Source organism: Clavelina lepadiformis, chromosome 7 (assembly GCF_947623445.1).
Source record: "Clavelina lepadiformis chromosome 7, kaClaLepa1.1, whole genome shotgun sequence".
NCBI lineage: Eukaryota > Metazoa > Chordata > Ascidiacea > Aplousobranchia > Clavelinidae > Clavelina > Clavelina lepadiformis.
Genome location: NC_135246.1, coordinates 14,469,591 through 14,493,295, shown reverse-complemented (window position 1 = coordinate 14,493,295; position 23,705 = coordinate 14,469,591). Strand labels below are relative to the sequence as shown.

The following is a 23,705-nucleotide window of genomic DNA, read 5'->3' as shown; positions in this document are numbered from 1 at the left end:
TGAGATTTCCTACAGCTATAAAGCTTATAGCTTTAAAGACCTATAGATCTATAGGTATATAGCTTTAACACACGCTCAATTTTACGGGTCGAAAGCCAGGCACCGTGGCAATGGCAATGCGTTTACACCATTGTAATAACAAGCTGAAGGCAGTGGCAAAAACTTTCACGTGTTTCTATTTCTTTCTTCATTCCTTGCTGTCACCAGTTGAAAAACTATATTAAGTCATCGAGTCAAGAATGCAAGACGGCAAGGCAATAATCTGCCTTGTACAGTCTGCGGCGTAGAATACCTATCAGTTTTCATATATTTTTTTGGTTTTATGTTAGTTGAATTTATGAAAATTTATTTTAGCTTAAATTAGTGTTTCTAAAATCTATTCAGAATTATTTGATTTTTTCTGCTTTATTTTTTAGTTGAAAGAATATAAATTTGTATAAATTTATTAAAATTTACACTAATTCTTATAAATTTATTTTTAATCCGTGCATCACTGTCGACGTACCAGTGAAAATTCCATCTTGCAACCAGCAGCAATTTCATCACATCTTTCAAAGATTATCATTGGTGTGCGTTTTTGCTGTACAAACTCGGGCTCATCAACAACGCCCTTCCTTAGTGCTATGGCCACCAAAAACCGGGCTCATGCGCAGGATGAGACTTCTTTCCACATCCATTGATGTACAGCATATATTGATGCGATTTTCAATCATCTGTTGCTTGAACACACTACCTGCTCGTCTTCTTAACTTCGCTTCTTTCTTAACTTATATTTTGTAGATTTAACTATTTATGGGTTTGGTAGCCGTGCTAGTTGTTACCAGTAATTATTACCTTAATTATTTTTGAGCACGTTTCGGCTTGGTCACTTTCTCCCGTTCATTTGCGCGTGCTGGTAGCAACTAGCTTGATTTTTCGTCCCAACGCGCTTTTGACAAAAAAAATGATTGATTGAATTACTGGTGTCGCGGCTTTTTTTCGTTCTTGAAAAGAGTTTTGTGTGGCTTCTAATCGAAGCGGATTCTGCTTTTCTTACCGTAATAAATTTATTTGACCAATACTGCGCATGCAATAAACACGCACCATCCTGCTAATCTTGTGGATTAGTAATTACTGTACATATCGTATACGTACGGCAGCTACGCTCACTTTTTTGGGTTTTCTTGGTTGATGAGACAGTGTTTTTGCACTTCCAAGCCGCGCTTTTAGTATACGATATTTTTAGCATCATTTCATGCGCTTTCTAATGAAGCAAATACATTACTTGTGACACGGCCCAACACCTTTACTAATAATCCTTACATCACATAAAAAAGACTATTTTATGTTCAAACCATGCGTTTTTCGGCAAGACATTGGTGCTTTCTTTAATAAATAAATACCTACCCAATCAGTCGCAGACACGTTAATAATAAACATAAGAACATTGCACTAAATATACAGAACAAAATAATCTACTAGCAAAGGATAATGCTTGACGACGTCACACGATGGGAAAGGTGTGCATTTGAATAGAAAAGTGTTTTATCGAATGAATTTATTGCCTCTGTAATACTAGGAACAAAATTAAGGCATCATCAACTTATAGTTAAACAAACATGAACTAAAGAGAATTTATCATTTGAAGAATAAATGACGTCAACATGCTACTGTTTTATACAGTTTAGTCAACCAAGTAACTTGGAAATGTGCGTGAGCTTTTCGTTACACGTCAGCTGAAAGAAAAAAAAATGGTATAAATTTACAAAAAGCGATATTTACAAATACTAAGTTATAATCTTAGGCGCGATAGATACACACAAAATTGGAAAATTTTTCAACACGCATGACTTATAATTTGTTATGCCATTTATGATGACATAGCCTTATGTGTGCAAAATATTAAACCAAGTAATGCAGTGGAAAAACAACAAATTTTTTTAGCCTTCCAGTCAGTGTAATACACTATATTACGAGGATAAATAAGTAATAATGACTCCAACGCTTCTCTCAGAGTGCTAACTAACCTTTGTGAATTTTATAACAAACGCAACAGTATTTCGACACAAGCCTTCGAGGTGATAGCGTCACTCATAATAGATAACTAGACAAACAATTTGAAAAAAGCAGAATAATTCGGAACTTCAGAACAAAACAAAAACAACAAAACAATTTTAAGGCGAAAGTTTTCAATGCAATGTGTATGAGGAAATATACTTCGCAGTCCTGCGAACGAACCAAGTAATCTACGACACACGAAAATCTACGTCATAGTCGCACAGTGTTGATTGCAATAAATGTTGTGCCGGTGAGTAACACTATATTGAGATAAATGTAGTGGTCCAATTACATGAAATAATGGTGGAAAATGAACTTAACAATGTGCTGACGTTTCCTGAGTGTACTATCACCATTTAATTTCCACTTGGCCCAAAATAATACAAGCTTCAAACCCCTGTAGTTTTCTCCACTTCTTTGTTGAACTGTGCATCATCCGGGTTCTGCTCCAAGACTTCATCCCTGTTTTCGCTGTTTGTTTTTGGCGAAACGGACCCAGCTTTTTCGTCGGCTTCGGAGGATGAAAAATGCCTTAAGTAGCCCAGGTGCAGTGGTGTTGAGAAACGGGATAGTGACAATCGATCAGACACCAGCGCGCAACGGTTGCCAAGGTGACGGTGCACACGCGCAATGACTTTAAGAGCATGGCCGAGTTTCAAACCCATCTTTTCGACTAAGTGACCTTCCATGAGAAGCGGAAGTGCGTCACCATCAATACAATTTTCTCGAAAGATCTAAAAACATTGGAAAATTTTTACCATCATAATTTGTATTTCAGAACATAAAATTACGTTTCATCTGTTTGCCAAATGTCTAAGTTGCAATTTGATAAAGTCCAACTTTATACAGTTAGCAGGAGTAATTGCATAAAGTGTAAAAATCCTTTTACCTCTTGGTATTGTTCACAGCCGATATCTTTCAGGAAGTCGCAAACGCTTTCTGTAGTCCAGCTTCCCATGTCTTCGATTGTAGACGAGAGCTCGCGCCAGCGCAGCAGCTCTATTTGCTGTTGTGCAAAAGTAACGTTTTCCGTTGGGGAATCTACATAGCCGGATAGACAAGACTCAGGTCGTATCCCATCGTAAGGAAGATTCGATCTCTTTCCGCCGTCGTACAAGGGAGGTGAATGGGGCGGCGATATGGATTTTGCTCGGGGTTTAGCATAATCAAACACGCTTCCTTGGGCTTCGTTTTGAAGCACCTCATCGCTACTTTTCGTAGCGTTGTTGTTTTCGTCCACGACTCCCTGCTTGCCGTTGCTATGAATTTTTATAAATGGTTAAACTATTATTGCAAAAAATGCCGACCTGTGTTGATTCTAACCCTTAAAAAAGTGATGTTTTATTTCACACAAACGCCGCTTACTAATGTGAAGAATTGGAAAGAGCGGGTGGTGGCGCACTGGAGCTTAATCGTCTCATAACGTCGCTTTTTATGCCGATTTCTTCATAGCCAAATGCTGTGTGACGTCGATTAGTCGAAACGCTTGGAGGGCTAGACTCTGACTTTCGTTCGCCATTTCTGCAAGCAGTGAATAATGATGAATTGTTTGGTATTCAGTGTCAACAAGAATATGTCAAAAGTTACTGCAACTAGCGTTGATGCGTCACAAGTGAATCTACTTTGTAAATTAAAGCAATTTTTTTATTTAAACATTTTTTTTTCTACTAACTTATTTTGAGTGCCATTTGTTAATTCTTTCCCGCTGTTTCTCGCGCCCTTTTTTGAGTAGGTGAGCGACATCATCGGTATCGCGTGGTTCTGAAGATCCAACATCTTGTGGTTCTTCTGAGCGGCATCCGCGTTTTCAATTGCTCGCTTATCCGAGAATGATGGCGGTTTTCGAGAGATCGGTCGATGCAGCCGGTTCTTGCGATCCTGTCGCATACCGGCACCCACAGAAAACCGTTTGTTGCTGTCCCCGGCGGTCTTGTAGCCGCGATCATCCATGCCGTGCCCGTGGGACTGCGGCGGGGGCATTGGGTAATAGCGCCGACTTGACTGGGGCCCATTGCAATTGTTATATTGGTTGGGGTGATGATGCAGCACGGTTAATGGCGACTTGTTTGGACCTCTGCGGACATTAAAAGTTGTTCTTTTGAAATTGATATTTTTCTTGCGAATCAATTTATTATCCTAGTAATAAAAATCATAGACAAATGTGCATAGGATGGCCCTTAAATACAGTAACTAACATTGGCGACTCGAATGGATTGAACCCGTGCCTCTGTCCATATCGTTGATCATAGTAGGAGTCGAGTCCTCTCGAATTATCAGGCTTCGGAAATGGAGATCTCAACTCCATCATCGGAAATTGATCTCTAGATGCTGCGCGCGGAGACGGAACGTCGTAACCTCGAGATGAAGCGGCTCTGGGCGAGGTGGAGTCAAGATTGATGAATCCTCCGCGGCCAGGATGGGAAGAGGAGGAAAAATTCTCCATTCGAGGCGGGGTACAAGCTCTGTCGGTACAAGGTGCCGTAGGATTCGCTATAGCGTGCTTAATTGCTTTGAACAATGCGTATTCGTTGTAGTCGTTAAAATCGGGACCACAACCCGACCTTTGACCTCTGAGGTCTGGGTAGGAATACCCAAATGATGGTGAGTTGTTTTTGTTACTATAGTTTCGTGAAGGTCTGTTGCCGTTGGGCCGGGATAAGTCAAAGGCTTCGGAATTATTCTTCGTGCCCTCCCTGTAAAAAAATATACCATTTTAAATTGTCGAAAATATGACTGCTGCCGTTTAAGTCGATTTCATTTTTCCAGTACAGACATTTTTGTGGTTGGTTCACGTACCTTTTTGGTTCGTTAAAGAAAGAACCATTTCTTTGAGCATCATTTCCTACAAAAATAAACGAAACGTTAAACTCACTGTTTCGTAGAAGATTAAATCCTGCAATATTGCAAAAGAAAAGCTACAGGCGCGGCTTTCTCTTACCGTCTTCAGGTGAATTTGAAGAAAGACAGAGAGGTGTCAATTTGTCGTCATCTCTTTGGATGCTTTTGCCGTCACCTGGAAAGCAAGGCCCACATAACATAAGCCCTTCTTAGAACAAAGTGTGAAGGCACTTTAGAATAGACATACAGTAATTTGCCTGAAACGAGTTATTTGTCAAACACACTATCAACATTTATTACTCATTAAAGAGATCGTCATATTCTTTACGCCTTGACAATTATAAGGGTATCAAAATATTAGAATTAACTTACTATCACAGTTTGAATGACGTCTTTTAAGAGGCAGCTCTGGTCCTTCATTAAATTCGTTCTGAAATAGAGTGGATTTTGCTCACTCGTATTTGATGCCGGCATAAACCGGATGAAACATACAGAATGCACATAATCAGCTCTAAAATCATCGCTATTTTGTATTTCGACATCGGTCTCGTTTTTCCAATTTTTAGCAGCGAATAAGCAAAATACGAGTATATATTGTTGGCCTAAACAAACGAGGCGCAAAGGTACCGTGAAGTGGTGGTATAAGTTTGCCTGCTGTGGCGTGGTTATGTAGGAACAAACTAATGTTCCACTGATAAGATCCCACAGAAGCTATTAACACGTATACGAGATAAACAACAGGAAAAGGCCATATAATATGTAGGATGTCCCATCCTGTTTTACCCCGTTACAGGAGCCCATCATCTGACCACAGGAACATGATTAAACCGTAGGTGACAAGTCGCACGTCGTCATAACGTATACGTGAAAGAAAGGCAGAAACATGTTGCCAGTCTCCTCATTAACGGCGCACTACTCATAATTATCAAGTTACTTCGAGGAAAAATTTTAATGATTAACAAGATGTTCTGTTTGCCTTTTGAACAAGATGTTCAAGATAATGCGTGAAGTCTTCACAAACCCACCCTTTGACTGGCGTCCCGTTGTCGCTTCCTTCCGTTCATAAAGTTAGATGTATTGCGTGAGGGGACCCGTACACTCAGGTCCAGAAATTCATCCCCATTGATTGACGTGACGTCACTTCCTGTCTTCTTGTTGTGAAGTTGGGATATGATCGAGTTGAGTCCGCCGTCGCGCCTAAAAGACAGCAAAACATAAAATTTTTGTCATTGACAAAAATGAAAAATGATGTGCTTGTTGGAAAGCCGAATAACCACAAGGCAAAGCATTTCGCGTGAGAGTTTATATCAACTATTGCACAGTTTTGCGTAACTCACCCTGATTTATGTAGAGCTATAGAAGTTGATTCCGGTATTCCCGCTAAAACGGGAGTCGTAGATGTGGGTCTCATCCTGTCAGGGCTCGAGTTCTTTCTTTCGTTTGGAGTCGACGGGATCGAAGGTCGCTTTTTTGAAGATTTTTCCTAAAAAAACAATTAATTCAAAATTAAAAACGCTGACATGCACGGAAACTATAACCAGATTTTCTGTTTCAGTTTGATTTAAAATCATAGCATGAGTTCAACATGGAAGTATCGTTATTTGTTACTGTGCATGTGGCGACAATTCAGGTTAACCATAGACATATGCATGAAGATAAAGTAGTTTCAGCTTTACCAAACTTCATCCAAATAATCTTCATCACGTGGCCGTTACGGCGACCTAGTTAGCGTTTAATAGGTGATAACATGCCAACAACAGTTACGTCATCCCAAACACACTTGTTTATGTTTGCAAACGGAAATATTGAATCGCATTTCCGGCTAAGCGTTATAAGTACAGAGTTAGAAAAACATGAAAAACTCGCTGACGTGGTCGCCGCGCTATTTTCGTGATTATTGAAACGGATACACGTCAACGCTGAAAAGGAAAAGGCGCAACACAAGAAGCAAAGCTGTCACCACCTTTCAACCATGCCTGCAGTTATGCGTGCACAAATTACCAGATTTGATTAGCCATATGCTACACTGTACTATAAAACCAATCATTAAAGATCGTTGACCGACACCTTACTAACCAGCATACCTTGGCCTTCATTTGGTAAGATCCGGGTCCTAAATTTGCTGAAAATATTTATCGTGCAAACAATGTAAAGCCTATATGTAGACCTATAGAAAAGCTGAAAAGTTTAGAGATTGTATGGTATTGTGTGAAATGTGGAAAAGACGTTTCGAATCGTTTAAAACGACTTTTCGTTAGAACTGATACAATTACTGACTTACTAAATAATTAGGTAGTCTGGCAACACATTCACGTTAAACTTCCACTAAACTACACGTCTGCATGCGCATTACTGATATAATCCTGAGCAAACTCTAAACCGCAGCAACTGAAGCTTCGCTCACCTTTTCGGTAAAATCAACAACCGCTGCAACGATCTTTTTAAACTCTGCCAGCAGCAGTGCTTTACAGGCAGACAGAGTAATACAAAACAGCGCATTAAGCCGTTAAAGCCATATAGTGGCTCATAATTTCCTTCCCGTGTTTCGAACGACGCCGTTCCTTCCTTCCTCGGCGTGGAGGATCGCCTTTTTTCTCTCTTGCTCTCAGTATATTGATATTACAGCCTGTCAGCTAGAGTCCCTGCCTTGCTGCGGTTGCAGCCTTGCCTGGGCTGGGCTGAAATCTTTTCCTGCGTTTGCAGCTCGCTTGACGTGTGAATAGAAACGCGTAGACAAGCGGAATTTCACAAATCAGTATTCAAATTGTCTGTTATTGGAAATTATTTCTCACATCATCGTATAATGGTAAAGTAAGTCCGGTATCGGATTGCACATAGTTACGTCATTGACCATACGTGTAACGAAATCCAGGCAAAATTTATATGATCAATGGGACCAACATGTTGATTGCTTTACGACTTCATTTAACCTTGTTGCAAACAGGCAACGCCGGTTGTCTGCTATGCTAAACGCGATTTACATCAATATGTACAAAAACAACCTTTGACAAAATACTTTCCTTCAGAAGAAGGACCAAAGGTTGTAAAACCAATTTTGAGTATTCGACTGGAGTATAAGGACGCCTACGTACTAGAATAGCAAAACGCTGCAAGCCGGCAAACAATGCTGGCATTAGAAACGATCAATTCAGAGGTGTAGATAGGAAGGAAGTGCTTACGATAAATCATGATAGAAATTGTTATGAACAAAAATTCAAGAAAGCACTCGATAAGTTTTAGTCTCGAGTAGCATTTGACTGCACAGAGAAGGAAAACGATCCACAAGTAAACATAATTTCGTTGGCGTAACAACGCCAGCTCGCTTTTGTTTCCGCCGTTATGGCAAAAAGAGGAAATGACATCACGTCAATTGTTCGTCGCCATCATATTATGAAACTTAACGTTAAGGTTTTAGAAATGTTGTTGGAACTCTTTACATTTCAAGCTGGTAAAAAAGCACTTTTATCAGAAAAAAGCGAGTAACTACTGCCACATCAAAGCTTTGAAATATTAAACAACTTTTAGAAGGAAAGAAAGATGGAAAGACTTCTGTATGGGATCGAGTTTGGTTTGCGTGGACGCCGAATTAATAAAATTTATGAAGAAATGTTTTCTCCACGCTCACAAAACAGATTGGCAAGCGAAATGGGTACAAGCAAACTTCACACAAATAGAAAAGCTTTTGGTGAAAGGCTGCTACGCGTTTGTTTCCTTCCGGAATGGAGCTTGAACTGCAATCTATACTTCCGGCACATTGTGAGCGCCATTTCCGCTGTTTGTTTTGATGGTCACGTGACAGACGCTTCTACTGAAAGTAGGAGAATAGATGACTCCATCTGGGACTGTAGAAATATCTTCGAAATCAATTAATGGAAGGTAAAGAAATCTATCAATGCCTAAAACATTTGCATAACGACGCTTACAGATTTCAAGGGGACATTACCATGTGGTCTACAATGCTTCATAAAGATGCATCATCTCTTTTGCGCACAAGCAACCTTGCGATTAAGGAAACAAAGTTATTTGGTCCCAATTCATGGTGTGTGAACCTATAATAACTACGAAACTGTATAACTTAGCACAGCCCGAACAGGTGCACTAGTCTGTCTCCACTTGCACCAAATACGCTGACAAACATCTTTGCACAAACTGGCTCAAAACGATGTGACATCGCAGTTTTGAAATAAAATTTCGAGGGGATCCGCGAATTCTGAGAAAAAATTACGACTAAACCAACGGTTTGCTGGGACACAAGAAAGACGAGCAACATGCTTGTATTTTAATTCTAGCAATTTTACTGCACAAAAACAGTGATTAATAGTATTTGGCTCAAATACGAAACTGCTAATTACTTCCCGACGACTGAAACAATTCAAACGACAAACAACCTTATGTAAGCAATTCATGACGCGACTTCTCAACCGCGCCACCTAGCGCCGATTGAATATTAGCTGCCGCACACCAGACAAATTGCAGAAGCAATTAAACGTTGAGGAATTTTCAAGAACGATTCATGGCATGTTGCTAGACGTGATCACTATAGAAGATTAAAGGTGTTTGCAAATAAATAACAAACAAAGAAACTTCAACGTCCTAAAGATTACTAAATCGGGAGATATTTAACATAAATAGAAATGTTGTTAAAACTATGGGCTGTTTTACTCGTTGCAACTGTTATTAACTATGCTTAAGGCCATTTTGTTATCCTTTTGGCAAATCTTCAAGTATGGCTAAGGTTTATCACGACGGGAATTATTTTAAAATTGAGTGGCTGTATAGTTTTGACTTCAAATAGCAAACTTTTCGTCATAGCAAACATTGAAATTTTATCAAATAAAACAGTAATGAAATTTTACCGACGACACTTCCATAACCACGCTTTATTAGTACCGGGCATAGAGAAACTTAACACATGAAAATAGAGTAGCAGAAGGATTTCACAAGGAGATAACTTATAAAAGAAAACAGTTCCTTTGATAAAAATTTATTACACAGAAAAGAACATTGCGTTGGGGACTGGGCTCGGTATCACCTTTAACACGTGATCAAATCACAAACGTAAACGAGAATTAGAAAAATACAACATATCACAAAGTTCCTTTCCGCTTCCAAGTCGGTTAAAATCGAAATAGTATGCCCTTGTAAATCTGTTTCGTATAGTTACTTATTCACAAGCTGTAAACAAAATGGCTTCCTCTAGTCTAGAGATCGTATATACAATAACCGGAATTACGTGGCAAGACTTATAACTATAACGTAATTATAATATAAAGAGTAATTATAACTGAGGTGGTTCAAAAAGCACCGGATTAGTTTTGCTTTGAATAAATGCCCCGCCAGTCTTCAACCGTCTTGTCCTTATCATTCAATATATACTTTATTTTGCCAGTTAATATAGATTCAGCTTCAATTTTACAGTTTCTGTGTATTTTTAGTGAACATTTAGTGTTAGAAATGCTGGTGGGAATCTATTGTGTTAATTAAGCGAAATTAAACGAATCTCACCAAGCGAAGTATTGCATGTGTCAGACAGAAACAAACCATTTACAAAATAGTTTTATCGTTGAAATTTTACATCATATAACCCAATAGCATGCTAAGCAGTTTTTTTTTTCAGACAAAAATATTTTTTAAGTAAATCTGCGGATATTATCCTTTTTTTAAAAAAATGTCGAGAATTACTCACCGCCAGTGCAGGTCCGTGTCCTTTGCAGTAGTTGCATTCGCAAACTGGAGGGTGCATTTGCAAGATTCCTTTTGTCATGAGCGTCTTCAGACTCTTCCCGCAGTGCCTTATGCTCCTCTTCCAGTCTTTGGCTGTCTCCCTTCCGCTAATGAACTGAAATTCGTTCGGAGTCATCCATTCATCGTTAAACAAAATGGACTGGCCTAAAAAGAAAACATTTCTAATTTTTAGCAACCGAAACTCTGACGTCGGGGTAATGTGAAAATTTTACGCACTCGAAAATTTAGGAAGTTTTTTCAAAATATTTTTTGACATTTAAATCTTTCTAGAATCCTTTCAAAGTAAACAGCAGTCCGCGTTGGTCACTCATCATTCACAAAAATAAATACTGGCACAGCAAGAATAGTAACAAGCTTGGCCTGTCTAACCTTGGGTCACGATTTTCGTGCATAACATGACTTGAAAGATATTTTCACTATCAGCCGCTCTTACCTTTGCTTCCCTGACAGAGTTTCGTGACGTATAAACGGCCTTTGTTGCCGCCGCATTCCACCTCAATTATGGGGTTGTTTTCGTCGCCCTCGAGACAGATTTCGAAACCAGACCGGACCGGGTCGTCTGGTCGCTCGATCGTATATCGCGTAACAAACTGGTGCAATCCAGAGGCGCCGCTGCCGCTGGGTGCAGTTGACCCCAAGCCAACATTACGGGGGTTGTTGCCGGTAGGGCTTTCTCCGTTACCTTGAAAAAATTGGGACATAAATAATATGATATTTGAGCGATGTTGATGGTTACATTTTGTCAATTTTGAATTAAATGAAAATAAATGTTCAAAATACTAATAATAATAATAACAATAGCAATTATGATAATTTTAATCTAAAAAAAAACAGGGCTGTCCCCATAAAATAACTATTTTTGAAATTTATTTAAAGACATAACACGTTTTAACCAAAAAAATGTTGTCATTGCTAACCTATGTGTAAAGGTCATAAGTACAAAAAAGTAACCAACGTGGCAAAGAAAATACAACGACTATTATTATCGCTAGCAACAAAGAAATTGTGCCTTATTGCCAGTAAGGCAATGTCAATGGCCTTAGTAAGTTCTGTGGTAGCACAGAAGCAAAGTGTTATATGATGGCAACAAAAGTGCTTAAAACCGTTTTTGAATGTTTTCGAACGCTTTTAAAAATTTTAGACAAAAATTCGTAGTTTGTTTGCATCAATCTATGGGTTAACGAAAGTGTTTAATTGGAAATCTATACACTGTAATCCCCATCACCTTGAAGTCTATCGTAATTCCAGAAATGGCTATAGGCGTTATAGTATGAAGAGAATCCAGGGTGCGTGGCCGTGTTTCCAACAAAATTTGAACTGAGCAGATCCCATCTCGACTGAATCCAATTTTCGAGTTGTTTTGTATAATTCGGATACGTCATTTTTATGTCCTTTGACGAGTCCAAAACTGGTTGTGTATTAGTTAACAACATTTAAACTGAATTGGTATTGCGCTTCACAGAGCTAAAAAAGTTATGAAGAAATAAAACATTGTGTCATGTATTTCGTTATTGCTGTTTATATCAATGTTTTTTTGAAGCCGTTTCTGCTCACAGGTGCAGTAGATTCTTACTTTTAATCATGATTTCATTTTTTGACTGCTAAAAGTATTGCTGAACAATTCTGATATTTCATCTACTGATTTTCAAAAAATTCTTTTCTAAACTGTATCTTTTTAATAACAAACCGCCTAAACTATAAAATTCTACACAATAACATAAAAGTTACATAAATTATTGATAAAAATCACTTTATTGTTAAAACGTATGCATGCTCCACCCTATCGACAGCTAACTAAGAACTAAATTGCGACCATTTTGCTGTGATGCCGAGAAAAGCACGTAATGTAGTTCTTCCTCCTAATGCATCAAAGAACTCTTGCCAGAATATTTACTACCCTTCCGTGTTTGATAAACAGACGCTTCCCATTACTGCAAAACTCACGCGACTCGCACGAGATGCGTCGCTTCTTTGTCTGAGCAAACTTCATTTTGTCGGTTTGCTGGGAAAATTGCAAAGAAGAAAGACGAGCTGCATCAATCAGAGCGAGGCGTCACGAAAGACGTTCACGCTGGTATGATGCGTCGCGTCACGGCGTTAATAGGACTAGCGGGGTTAATCAATTACTTATGAGGTCACATGAATATCAGCTTCCGGAAAAACGAGGAGAAATAAAACATGAAGAAGAAAGAGGGTCCGGACAGGTGTTTGGAGAAAGACATACCTCTACGTGTCGTGCGCTTGTCACTACTTTTCCGGCACGTTCTAAACAAAACAACGTCACGACTCGTGGCAACAGCCATATTTTAAACCTATCCGAATGTTCTTTTTTCCATCTTTATTGTCCTTTTTCTTCCATTGTTTTCTTTTCCTTTTTCTGAAAGCTATTTTGCAGCCACGAGTTCCTTCGAATTCACTAAACGCCGCTCGCTTCTGCCGTTATTAGATGTTGATGGGAGCGACGCCAAGAGTGATGTGTTTCGTGCCCGACGTTCGCGTGCGAAGGCCGCATTTACCAGTCGCCAAAAAGCAAAACACATAATATGAACTGGTCACGTTGCCGTGGTGAAGAGACCAACTGCGATTCGTGCGATGGAACGGCTAACCTCGTCCCAAAACTCATGATATGTCATATTCACCGCTTCATGACGCGATAAGCAAGGAACATGATATTGGCATATAATATACTAACCCATAATGTTACGCCTCGGTTCACAACGACAGTATGGTCGTGTTTTGAGAAGGACATTTAATGGATCTATGTGCAATAGTATTGATGACGAAATTGCACTTAAACTTACTCATTTTAACAGATTTATGCAAATCAGCGGTATTACCTACTAACTGTAATTAACCTGTGGTTTATTGCAATCGTAACCGGCCAATGTTTGGTAAATGCGGTGGACAAAGTCCGACATTCCTAGCGGCACGTCCCACATGCAGATTTTGTTTGCATCACCTGGTTTAACAAAAGAAACAAATTAATTGCGCGATCAGTCGCGCCCACGCGCGGTTACGTCATGCATTACGAACCCGGAAACTGCAGAACGAAACAAGTTTATTTTAAATATCTTTTCTCGACCAAATGCACGTTTGTTTCAACAAAAGCCGTGTTTTACAAGGTAGACAAAACACGTACATTTACTCACGGCATTAAAAACTGATATCATCAATATTCAGGTCCCTATATGTCTAATTCCTCATGCAGAAATCATCCAAACTACGTAATAAGAATTTCAATCATTGCTATCAATACTTTTGTGAATTTTAATCAATACTATTTCCCAAGTTCTAAACTTTGGAGTTTAATATCTTGATTATCGACAAATCTTATTTTGTTCGCTGCTATTTTGTTCGCTGCTGCTAAGTGAAAGGGTATATTCCGGTGCGGTATGTTTACGCGATCCTATGCAACCATATATACAAAAGTGGGTGATTGCTAGGAAAAACATAACAATGTTCATAGGATATATCCTCGCGCTGCAAAGCAAACTATAATACTATGCAACGTGACAACGTATATAAATGGCTATATATAGCGTCTATAGACTGGGGTAATAAAAGGAGAAGCGCTTGGCCTGCGCCAAATATACCGACACGTGCAATTAATAATTTCATCCAATAATGTAAAAACACCTAAACGTTGATCAGAAAGGGTTATGACGAAAGCTCATGGGTCTCGTAAGGACCCCAGTAACAAGGAAAGCGCATTGGGAATATCAGTCAAGTAAGTGGAAGACCCGTTCCATTTTTACGCTTTAAAAGTCGTGTATCTTCTAACATTTGTGATTTCTCAGCATGTTGTTGATATAATTATTCTTGAAATTTTTGAGTTATTCATAGACACTGAGTGTTCTCAATACGACAGCAATAACAAAGCATTAAAAGCAACGTAATAGAACGTTTCAATATTGCGTAAATATTACCAACGCATCCACGACCATTTATGTTACTATTTGTCAATGTCTATGTGTTTCGTAGAAGTTATCAGCTAAACCTTATAAGGCAATTTGCAATAAAAAAGCAGTTAAAGGGCAGACGGGTTTAGCGACATTTCTGGACGGATATTGGGGGAAGGCTGGAAGTATTTTATCAGTATCGTGGGTATCCTATGCTTCGGCATAGCTGGTTATATAATGGTGGATTGTAGAGATTTTTTCAAGCAAATGTTTTGGCGCAAACATGCGAGCGAGTTACGGTAAGTATCCAGTGCATAGCTCATCATAAGCTTTGCGGATAAATGTACTAGCACGGATCCACCAAGGATAATTAACTCAATGTTATGTGTAGGGCGATTCTTTAATGACTATAATACAACATAAGTGTCTTAACTTTACCAAAAATTGACCTCATTCAACGAAATATAAAGAAAAGAATATAGAAAACTAGAAACGCCACGTGGCCACTTTAGTTCAAACATTTAAAATGTGGTGTAGAGCGGACACGCGTTGGTTAACAGTTTACTGAGGACAAATTTCTGCAAAATCGCTCTTTAGTCATGCAACTGATGAATTGTGCATTGTAACAAACACAGTAATGTGTCATAAATTTATAATTTTCATCGCCAAAGACGTTGATGCACACTGCTATACAAGGTGTTGCACTAAAAAGTCTTTCCAGGATAACAGAAAAGTAAAAGAAAATAATATGCAAAAAATGTACCTAAATTAATAGGATAACGTAAATTGACCTAAAAACAAAAAAATTGAATTTTACAAAAACTATTGGCTTTATTGACCATGAATCGCCGTAGTTATGTGCTGTGCTGCAATGATAGAAAACATATGGTTCTTTAGTATTTCGATCTCAACGTTGAGATAAGTCATTGACGTTGAGCAACATAATCGTCCAATTTAGGAAAAAAAATAATAAACGATATTTCCGTATTAATGAACTATCTCAAATGTACGGGGAAGCATCATGTACACGGGATTGTAACTCAATGGTAGGGTTGTTTAATGGCATATAATGCAAGTCAATTAATTTCGTGATGCCGCAATCGATGGCTAAATCGTTGCACGGAAAGTGAGTCAGCAAGACTGGTTCCAGGAAATTGTACGTAAACATCGATAATTAAAAAATGCATTTTTAATCGCACGACATGGACGTGGAATGTCGCAAATCCCGTTCTGTGGATGCTCTGTCCAGGCGAACAGTGCACGACACTGGCCAGGAATGAACACAAATCACAGAAGCGCGTTGGCTCCAGCGATTCCAGCAATCACGCTATTCCGTGACAGGGTCGAGCGTCGTGCTGGCCACACTGGACAAAATAAACAGTTCGACGATTTTGCAGCAACAGTTTCCGGTTATTTATGACGACATTATACTGCGTGGCGACAACGTCTGCTTCCAACAAACAAACAACAGGACGCGCGGTTCGGGACAAGGGGTCGGCATTTTAGTTTGGCGTCTTCGGAAAATTCACGATATGACTAGTCGAACGGAGAGGTCGACAATTTCTGGTCAATATACATGGCACGCGGAACAAATTAGTCCATACATGAGGGGATTTCCCAACGCGTTGCATAATACATTGACTGATGAGGAATGAACGGAACATAGATAAACCATTCAAAGAAATATGGAAACAAGGATTTTTGTTGAAGGAACCAAATTTAACTGTCACTTGATGGTACGAGATAGTAAAGCAATTTTAAATGGAACCAAGACATTATTTTAGCAGTCTCTTTTGTTACTGTGTTGTAAAACTGTGTTGTTACTGTAAAACAAATGTTTGTAAACATATAACAAAAGCGATTTCACCTTTTCGGCATCGAAATACGAATTAGAAAATCTGCAATCAACGCTCAATACATATCAAATGATTTCGAAACAATATTTGTTTTTCGCGACACCGCACTTAAGCCGACTGACAGGAAAAGTCGCTACGCCATCGATCGCCGACGGTATTGTTGAGTGTAGGCTTAATATAAATAAACCCTAACGTAAACAAAAACGCAAAACGACTAACCTGCGGAAAGTCCAACACTTTTGGCGGCGTTGTTACGCATCACTACCATACTGGCGGAGGCATTGTGACGTATTCGATTGGCGAACGAATCAGGTGACAGTTCAGGTGGAGGCCGTGGCAGGGAAGATACAAAATTGTCCAGAAAATTGAAATTTTCACCACCTGAGCCAACTCCGAAACCGACGTTGTTGTCGTGGCCCAAATACCTGAATTCAGACGCAAAAATAAACCATAACACGACCCTTTTACACAATCATTCGAGAATTCAGAAATAAACGCAGACGCCCGGCTTACCTTCCGTTAATGTTTGCCAGCAGACTCTGTGCATATTTTTCAGCAACTGGAACGTCCATCGGTTCTTGCTTAACCAGAAGAGCGCGGGCTGCAAGAAGATTCAAGCTGCAAAACAAGAAAAATTTATTAGAATACCTAGCTTATTTCTATTTTAGATAATCTTAACAGTAATACTTACTGATTAACTAAACAGCTTTCATTAATTTCATTTGCATATTTAAATTTGCATTTGCATTAATTAACATAAGGACATTTTCCGACATACCTAATAAAGACAATGTTCATGAAGAAAATGATATTATTAAGTTATAGAAATCACTTCACATAGCTAAATAACCAACAAGTTCTGAAAGTTTAACTTGTTGTTTGTTTTATGAGAACATTCTGTACGAGGGCACTAAACATGCATCTTGAATAAGAGCCCTTGTAAGCAACGTGTTTTTAATTTTAATAATGCAGCTTTGCGTCAACACAGAGGCATCTTTATATCAATATCCAGTGGAAATTTTTATGCTGTAAAGAAAATTGTATGACCACATAGCAGTAGAACGAAGCTAGCCTGACAACAAGACCCCATTGGGTCATTTTTGTACATGTTTCAAAAGGTGTACTTTAAATCATGTATTTTTGCGCACTCGTGCCATAATACCTGGAATACAGTTGAGCGGCTGATAAAAGATGTTGCTGGTTTGGAACATTTTCAATTTTACCGACGGTTTCATTTTCTATGTCCGTCAGTGGGCGCTTTAGTGTTTCAGGTCCAGGACTTTGTTTGCGGTTGGTTGATGACGTGGGCAGAGTATCAGCTCGTGACGTTTCCTCATCCGCCTCTGACTTGCCAGGTTCTTTTTCAGAGTCGTCAGGTTCTTTTTCAGAGTTCTTATCACATGACATTTGATTTTTCTTTGAATCTTGGACCGCCACTTTGAGGTCCATGTCTGAGCAGGGAGACTCCTCAATGGGTTCACCATTGTTTTCACTATTAAGGGTTTGCTTGCTGTTAGAGATTTTAATGTGGTTCTCGTCTCCCTTGTGGTCGTGCGAATTAGAATGGCGTCTCCTCCTTCCTTTCTCACCAGCATCGTCCGTGCAAGTGCTGTTAGCAGCAGTCTCCTCCAGGGCTGAGCTTGAAAACGCCCTTGTGCGAGCGGCAATGTTATTTCCGCCTGCTTCACTGGATCTTTTTGACGACCTTCGTTTGCTTTCCCGCCTCATTTTGAAACCGGGAATTCGATAAAGGTTTACGGTCCTGAGTTTCTGGTAAATTTTTCAAAGCTTGGTTACTGATTCACAGACCACGAAACGGTCGTATTGAATTGCCTACCCACATCCAAAAGGCATAATCTTTCTGTATCTACATTAAACGAATAAACCACAGCCCTGTGGAAGCCAATATACAATGGTGAATGCAAAAAATGACTACAGTAACGCAATCAATCAACCAACGTAATTCATCAACGTTACGCTGAACCATGGGTCAGCATCCAGCAATATGTCCCCGGTACGACCTTTCAACCATTCTCCAACGAAAATTAATTTTATAGCTCTGTAATCACTTTAGACTAACTTTAATCGCAATATCATTAATCACCATAACCTGTTCTTGCCATTCTAAACGTACCTTGGTTTCGTTTCGGCCTAAGCGTTTTAAACGGTTCCACGCTCCTGCTGTTGGCGTTGCTTCTAATCTGAACACCATTTCTGTTTCGATATTTGGGCTTTGACCACAAAACTTTAGCACCTCAACGCAAACCAGCACTTAAAATACTCTAACCTTGTGTAAATGTGCAACGTGCTGCAGCCTAATTGTTATCTAGTCCGGGGTGTTGTTTAGTGGAATAGCTGACATTTCACCTGCTAAACTGCAACTTTATCACTGACAAGTATAAACCGCTGAGTTTTCGAGTGCTGTTACCAGCAGCTAACGTTGGGCCTCGAGTCAGTCACTTTTCGCATATTTCCTCGTAACAGGCATCAGCAAAAACACGCCATGGCAAAAAGGCACCACAGCAGAAGCAGTCGTCTGACTGGTGCTTTCGTCCTGCGCATCTCGTCAGATCTGTGATTACTGACGTCACTTCCGGTTACGTTTTGCGCGTTTCAAGCCCGCTTGCAAAGACGATGATCATCCCCCTGTGTCTAGGCCGTGCAAGACGGGATTCTTTCTAAACGCGAAAGGCATCCTCGATAATAAGCTGCTGTTACTCCTGCTTACGCATGATCATGATGTCGCAACAATCGACGATTTATGACTTGATAATGAAAGGCACTTTTTCGTTCAAACGGAAGAGCCTATTATTCTAAGCACGTTGTCGCAATAGCCGTGCGTGTGATGCGATGCAACAAAAATGTTTGTGCGTGCATTAGACTGGTCACTTCGTAAATTCCAGCCCACGGATTTATAGTTTTTGTGCGGCATCTGTTTATTGCCAGATAATAATTAATTCACACGGCTTGAAAACGTATGTTGCTCGAATGGAAAGCACGTATTCAACAGGTTCACTTCCAACACCAGCAGGTGTCTTTCAAACTACGTCAAAGCAACGACAAAGCGATACATTGACCGGTTTTGTTGACTTCCTAAAGCTACAGACTACGGTTTTGCAAAACCTTCCCGTCAAAACTAAATTGCATCGTGTAATGCCACTTGCACATTGGAGCTCACGAAAGCTTTCTTAAATCCCAATTACGACATTGTTGCATGTATTGGCAAGGGCACGACAACGATGCTAACGCCAACACATCACGGGTCATTCAAAAATTACTTGAAAATATTAAAATAAAAAATCGGCACATACGATAACACTCTTAGGTTAACTTTATCTGTATTTTGTTGACGCACGCTTTCGTAAGGATAAGCTTGCTTCAGCAGGTGCACTAAGAGACGATTTGAATTTGAAAATAATAATCATTTTCAAAGCAGCATCCTGGTACCCTTTATCTGTAATTCTATCGTCATGTAGATGGTTCAAATTTTGTGCCATTTTTGTGCATTTACTTTCGAATGTAGTACGTACACATACCTACTCCAGAATTAAATTCACCATTAGTTTGTTCGTATTCACTCTGAAGAAGGACGAGTATATTTTGTTGGAAACATGTTAGTTTTATTTCGTTATTAAGTCGGATTTCTGCATTTGTTGCTTTGATTGCAACCGCATGGTTTTTAAAATCGACATCGACTCTTTCTACATTGTATTACCTTAAAAATAAAACGTAGAAACAGCAAACAATTTTAAAGAGTGGAAAATTAGTTAACGAGCTCTGATTAAGCTAGTGATAGTTAGCGTGTTCGATAGTAATTATGTTCACAAAACAATAACAACCGGTCGTCATTTTGTTTGGGACACTGCATGACCGATACTAAATTGAAACCCCAATGAGTCACTAGGAACGCAAACCTGCCTGCCAGTCTTAACGAACCCGTTGAAACCGTGATTCATTGTAGTAACGTGTTAGTAAGTTAATGTGCAAGTGATTTATATCGGGAGTCGAATTAACGGACTTCGCCTGATGCATCACAATGGCCATTATTGCATCACACTGTAGCGACCTATTCTGTGACGCAGACCATCATTTGCACACACCAAAAAAATCGTAACTACATAGACGGTTACTTCCTGCAGACTGGTGCAATAGATTCTCAAGAAACATGACGATAGAAGTTATTGGCACATAACTGACAGGTTACGCAACGGTAAAGCCCGAATAGGCCTGCCAACAGTTTACCGCCAATCTTAATGATATGCCACAGACGATTAAAAACGATTTTCAACGTTGTGCAAAAAGCAAAAAGACCAGACAGCTAAAATCTTATCTCCAGAAGTTACACCATATTTTTCTAAAGCTAAACAGAATAGCTTTGATTTAAGAAATAACTCAAAATTTACTATAAAATTTCGATGGCTGTTACCAGCTTTAGCAATTAAATTTTCAGTACAATCGTTCAATGCTTACCGGAATGCTATCTAAGTCAGCAACTATGGCTTGCCATAAGCCACCTACACCTAGAGCACGTTAAATTCAGACGGGTTGACGTTGTTTTTCATTATTTTACGCCAAGTTGGCAAAGTTTAAGCCTACTGGAGGGCTAAAGATATTCGGCATAAACCAATTTCAAGCGCTGCCAGGCTAAATCTTAAGCTTCAAGCCGTAAACAGAAAAACAGTCCTTCATGTTTAACAATGTTAGCCTGCATCTTTCCAACTTTGGTTCTAGCTCCAAGCAAATCGTCCTTCCGTCTGTCGGTGCTTCGATCAGATCACAACGTAATTTCCGGACAGCTAACACAAAAGAACAAAAACAGGGGAACACTAGGCCATGACCTATACACAACAGGCGCACTGACTCAGTCGCAGGGACCTTCCATTCCCAGAAAACAACACTGCTGTGCATACAGCAAAGCTTATTGTGTATCTGTTTCGTTGCCTTTCTAGCAGCACTGTGGCAATCGCTTTCCGCTCTTTACTCGAAGTAGCATATACGAGGGCTTAATCGTGAATTCGGAAAAGCCGCTGCGGGTTCGCATAAGACCCGAGCGCCGGAAACATCGTCGCCAGTTCGGAAATTTCTTCTCTCTTTTTTATCTCGTCATTTCCAGGGAGAAATTAAAAGAACAAGTTTCTTGGCCTGTTCGTTACACCAACCAGCATGGCTAAAATGTTAAACGCAATTGGTGGATCAAAATATAATAGAATTTATACTGTAAAAGTAAACCAGGGAAAACTGCAAGAAACTCGGCTTCGCAACAGCGAAAACACAAGCCATAAAGATAAAAGAAATGGTTGCAAGGCCGAGGTTGCAACGTTAGGCCTTTAGGACAAGATATACGGGCATAGAGCACGTAGTGTGCAAACATGTACTGTAGAGCATGCTCACATGCGTTGGTGCCATCATGCAATAATAAAATCGTACAATTTTAGCGGTGTTTATCGCGAACGTCAAAGGTTTTAAATGTAAATATCGTTAATATAGTTCAATAGCAAAGTTGTTATATGAGAACTCAGGGTTCCAAATGTATCGCCATTTCTGCTCATAATATCCAAAAAGGCCAAGCAGAACTCGAGCCAAGGTCGAAAAATCACATGCATCTCGATACATCAAAACTACAGCTCAAAAATTACCGTTACATATATATGCACGAAAAATACTCACTGTAAATAATAGGCTTTGTAAATGCAATCTTGAAACAACATCATCCACAGAAATCACACTGTCACAAGTTTCTTTATATTAGGTAGATCTTTTTTCCTTTCCGTCTCCATTGTCAACAAACACTTCTTATACTTAACTTATCACCGATTTTGCAAGCAACCTGCTTTAATATGAAACAATTTAATACAGGTTTTTTGTCTGAAATATATTGGCAAAATGTTGACATACTGACATTCTACGAAAGCAAATGTTTCGTACTAAATTTGTGTGAATTAAACTAAAATTGCCATAATGCATTTAAGCCTATTCCAGAAAGCGATATACTTTCACACACTTTGATAAAAAATGGTCGCGCAATCACAAAGAGAAAAATCCGACTTTTGAAGAAACGTTATTGTGCAAACGACAATATGATTTTCTAAAACTGCCAATATTTGCCTACCGGTTAGGAAATAATGTCTTCCGCAGAAAACTCATTTCGGCAACTCCTTGGAAAAACTGACAGTTAGGTGATGGCGTCCGACTTAGGTATAATCTCTTTTCTATTCTACTAATTACTAATATGTCGCAACACAAGTTACTTCATGCTTGATCGACCCCGGAAGCATTTTTTCGGTGTACTCTTCTTGGCTGTGAATGACGGTATCACACGTAGCCAGCACGTTGAAATCACTTGATTGTGGCGTCATTTTCGCATTATTTAAACTTATCTGAGACGCCTTCTGAGTAGTTTGTCACATTTTTATCAACATCGGCAAGCGCTAGATAACCGGCTGGAAAATCTTTATCGATAAGGAGTAGGCGTTTAATACTCCAGGTTAACTACCTTTGTTGAGACACCTGACTGAATCCTAGCCCAGTAAATAGAAAGGGAGCACATCTTCTACTCCATATAGTTCTATAGATATCGCTAAAGCTTTTAGCAGACCTGCGTTTCATTTCAACCTTCTCACGAAACATAAGACTGATGGCAGACGCTTAACGCTTACCCAGTAGACAAAAATAGTCGCAATTAAATGTTGCTGATGCCTTTTCCCGCCAACAAGGTAAACAGGTCGAGAGACGGCGCGGTTGCTGCCCAGTTCACTTTGCACTCCGTAATCGCGCGACACAGAGTCCCTGACAATTTTACTCGCGAGATGCGACGCCACCGCAGGCACAAATACGCTTCTCGATGGCTGGCACGTCGAGCGCTTGATAAGAGACTCGCTTCCGTCGAGAATAAAAATGCCAAGGCGGGTTTACTTGCGACTTTTGCACATTTGGTCAAAAACGAAACGATTGTGGTTAACTACCATCACTTGACAACTGCTGAGCAAGCGTGTAAAGTGTAACTTGTCTAATTTTGAAACTTGTCAAACCTGTGTTTGTATAGGTCACAATCACTATTCACAGATGTGAAATTCATAAAAAGTTTATTTTTAACAACAATGATGATAAACAATGAAACAGTTTGTTGTAACCAAGTGTGCTTCTTGTGTCCGTTTATCGCCTCAACGTCCCTAGCTACAATTATTAATTTGTTTGCTAATCGTCGCGTCAAATTACGTTTTGTATGGGTTCATCACCTCGCCCGGATGTCGTTCTCCGTTACGACTCCGCTACGTCACGTGACGCGACATAGCGGTTTCATTTGCTGGGCAAAACTGCGTGCCAAGTGTCA

General features: G+C 39.5%; 1 protein-coding gene across 3 annotated transcripts; it reads right to left on the bottom strand.

The window, feature by feature from the left end:
- Positions 1-1,522: 1,522 nt before the first annotated feature.
- LOC143464932 (uncharacterized) lies at positions 1,523-22,203 on the bottom strand. 3 transcript variants are annotated; one of them, XM_076962990.1, is made up of 15 exons: positions 22,043-22,203; positions 16,889-16,993; positions 16,595-16,800; positions 11,054-11,302; positions 10,562-10,764; positions 6,213-6,358; positions 5,901-6,072; positions 5,248-5,305; positions 4,976-5,050; positions 4,834-4,879; positions 4,233-4,730; positions 3,710-4,111; positions 3,403-3,558; positions 2,927-3,296; positions 1,523-2,771 (listed from the first exon to the last, which is right to left on the bottom strand). In XM_076962990.1, the coding sequence occupies exons 1-15, from the start codon at positions 22,084-22,086 to the stop codon at positions 2,427-2,429; spliced, it is 3,075 nt and encodes a 1,024-aa protein (XP_076819105.1). In that variant the 5' UTR covers positions 22,087-22,203; the 3' UTR covers positions 1,523-2,426. The 3 variants fall into 3 exon arrangements, with proteins under 3 accessions (XP_076819105.1, XP_076819104.1, XP_076819106.1); XM_076962989.1 differs by lacking the exon at positions 22,043-22,203 and adding an exon at positions 17,538-18,286; XM_076962991.1 differs by lacking the exons at positions 16,595-16,800; positions 16,889-16,993; positions 22,043-22,203 and adding an exon at positions 11,846-13,347.
- Between the last annotated feature and the right edge of the window lie 1,502 nt (positions 22,204-23,705).

What these genes read in the sequence shown, in the direction of transcription:
- LOC143464932 (XM_076962989.1), bottom strand. Translation starts at nt 18,103, where the DNA reads ATGAGGCGGGAAAGCAAACGAAGGTCGTCAAAAAGATCCAGTGAAGCA. An exon ending in ACTCTGTCAGGGAAGCAAAG is followed by an intron (nt 10,765 to 11,053) that starts GTAAGAGCGGCT and finishes TTTTCTTTTTAG; the next exon opens with GCCAGTCCATTTTGTTTAAC. An exon ending in AACGGGACGCCAGTCAAAGG is followed by an intron (nt 5,306 to 5,900) that starts GTGGGTTTGTGA and finishes ACTCTATTTCAG; the next exon opens with AACGAATTTAATGAAGGACC.